The following is a 2,500-nucleotide window of genomic DNA, read 5'->3' as shown; positions in this document are numbered from 1 at the left end:
CTGAGGAAATATAGACACTATAACTGTTATACTACTACTGCTACTACCACTAGTACTAGCTGAGGAAATATAGACATTAAAACTGTTATACTACTACTGCTACTACCACTAGTACTAGCTGAGGAAATATAGACACTATAACTGTTATACTACTACTGCTACTACCACTAGTACTAGCTGAGGAAATATAGACATTATAACTGTTATACTACTACTGCTACTACCACTAGTACTAGCTGAGGAAATATAGACATTAAAACTGTTATACTACTACTGCTACTACCACTAGTACTAGCTGAGGAAATATAGACATTAAAACTGTTATACTACTACTGCTACTACCACTAGTACTAGCTGAGGAAATATATACATTTAGACTCTAATACTACTACTGCTACTACCACTAGTACTAGCTGAGGAAATACATACATTAAAACTGTTATACTACTACTGCTACTACCACTAGTACTAGCTGAGGAAATATAGACATTATAACTGTTATAATACTACTGCTACTACCACTAGTACTAGCTGAGGAAATATATACATTTAGACTCTAATACTACTACTGCTACTACCACTAGTACTAGCTGAGGAAATACATAAATTTAGACTCTAATACTACTACTGCTACTACCACTAGTACTAGCTGAGGAAATATATACATTAAAACTGTTATACTACTACTGCTACTACCACTAGTACTAGCTGAGGAAATATATACATTAAAACTGTTATACTACTACTGCTACTACCACTAGTACTAGCTGAGGAAATATATACATTTAGACTCTAATACTACTACTGCTACTACCACTAGTACTAGCTGAGGAAATATATACATTAAAACTGTTATACTACTACTGCTACTACTAATGGTACTAGCTGAGGAAATATATACATTAAAACTGTTATACTACTACTGCTACTACCACTAGTACTAGCTGAGGAAATATATACATTAAAACTGTTATACTACTACTGCTACTACTAATGGTACTAGCTGAGGAAATATACACATTAAAACTGTTATACTACTACTGCTACTACCACTAGTACTAGCTGAGGAAATATTAAAATCCGTACTTAAACGTATATATACTTATTAGACTACTACTAGTAAAGTTATACTTCTAAGGCTTAGATTACTTAAGGTACTACAATACATTGTTTATAACACATATACGCCGTCTTTTAAATAAAGACATTACTTACTACCTTACTAATACTAATACTAACAATACATGTGTGTGAGCTATGTGTGTACTGACCGATAAGAGCGTCCATCTCGATGGGGAGGTGGTGGGCCTGCTCAAGGGAATAACCCGGAGCTCCTCTCACACCTGGGGAACGCAAGAGATACCATCATATACTGTACACACAACCTCAGACACACACACACACACACACACACACGCACACGCACACGCGCACACGCACACGCACACACACACACACACACACACACACACACACACACACACACACACAGATACAAGCGCAGACTGGCGTGGCTACACAACCTCTAGTGTATATCATTGTACATGAAGGGGCCTAAGTCATGCGTAGGCACTAACTTAAGCGGTTAAGGTGGCTGAGCCATGTGTCGGACCAGACCAACTCTGGGGGACCTAAGACTACAGTTGGCCTGACCCGAGTCTCACAAATCAGACTTCAGCTAAATAATCTTAAAAATATGTACGGCATATATGTTATTCTATTATTATAAATCATGAATACAATAAATCATGCAGTCACAGATATCCTCCTCGAAACCTATGAAGCGAGAGAAACCAAAACAACCGTTCACCTTGGTTTGAGCTTGTCTGCCATGAGACTCTAGAATGTTAATTTAAAGTCTGAGTTCAACTTATCCTAGCGCATCGTAGTGGCCCTTGTGTCGGCCCCTAGCCAAGTCGTGTGTTGGCCCTTTACCAAGCGTAAGGGGCCCCCTGCTATGCGTTAGAGAACATATACGTCCAGTCTTATTTTTCACACCATTGTCGCGAACACCTAGCCCACATATCGCTCTACCTCAGCAGCAGAGCTGAGAAGGGGAGCACAGCTGCGATCATTAACGTCCGAGAGCGAGAGAGAGAGAGAGACGGCTCTTTGGTCCCACGCCCGGTACGTTTCCACGGTGACAGATGGGGGAGTGTGAGGAGAATGTGGTGCGGCCACGGCCTAATTTCCCAGTAACCATTGGTCTGACCTTGTGACCCTGAGGTGAGCTGGTGCAGAGGGGAAAGGAGTCGGAGTAGGGGGGGGGGGGGGGGGGGGGGGGGGGGATATATTGTTCACACATGGCAGTGAGGCAACATGTGGAAGCACTCACAGCTAGCGTACCTGGGAGCCGCTAGCCCACGCGCTACAGCTCTATTAGCGGCTGTAGGCAGCACCGTGAAGTGGCTCGGGTTTTTCTTATTTCTTCCAACAGCGGCCCACTGCTCGGGCAGGTAGCACATGTGACGTAAGTGACGCCATGATGTCACCAAAAGAA

At 42.2% G+C, this 2,500-nt stretch overlaps 1 protein-coding gene across 1 annotated transcript in view; it reads right to left on the bottom strand.

The window, feature by feature from the left end:
- The window catches only part of nbeab (neurobeachin b), a gene marked incomplete in the record, with an annotated part of 132,497 nt that overhangs the window by 14,424 nt on the left and 115,573 nt on the right, over positions 1-2,500 (bottom strand). Inside the window, 1 exon segment of the mRNA XM_030380861.1 lies at positions 1,272-1,343. Coding sequence (XP_030236721.1) covers positions 1,272-1,343 — 72 coding nt within the window.

The sequence above is a fragment of the Gadus morhua genome, chromosome 16 (genome assembly GCF_902167405.1).
Source record: "Gadus morhua chromosome 16, gadMor3.0, whole genome shotgun sequence".
Taxonomy (NCBI): domain Eukaryota; kingdom Metazoa; phylum Chordata; class Actinopteri; order Gadiformes; family Gadidae; genus Gadus; species Gadus morhua.
Note: the sequence above shows the minus strand (reverse complement) of the source record. Positions and strands in the feature narration are given on the sequence as shown.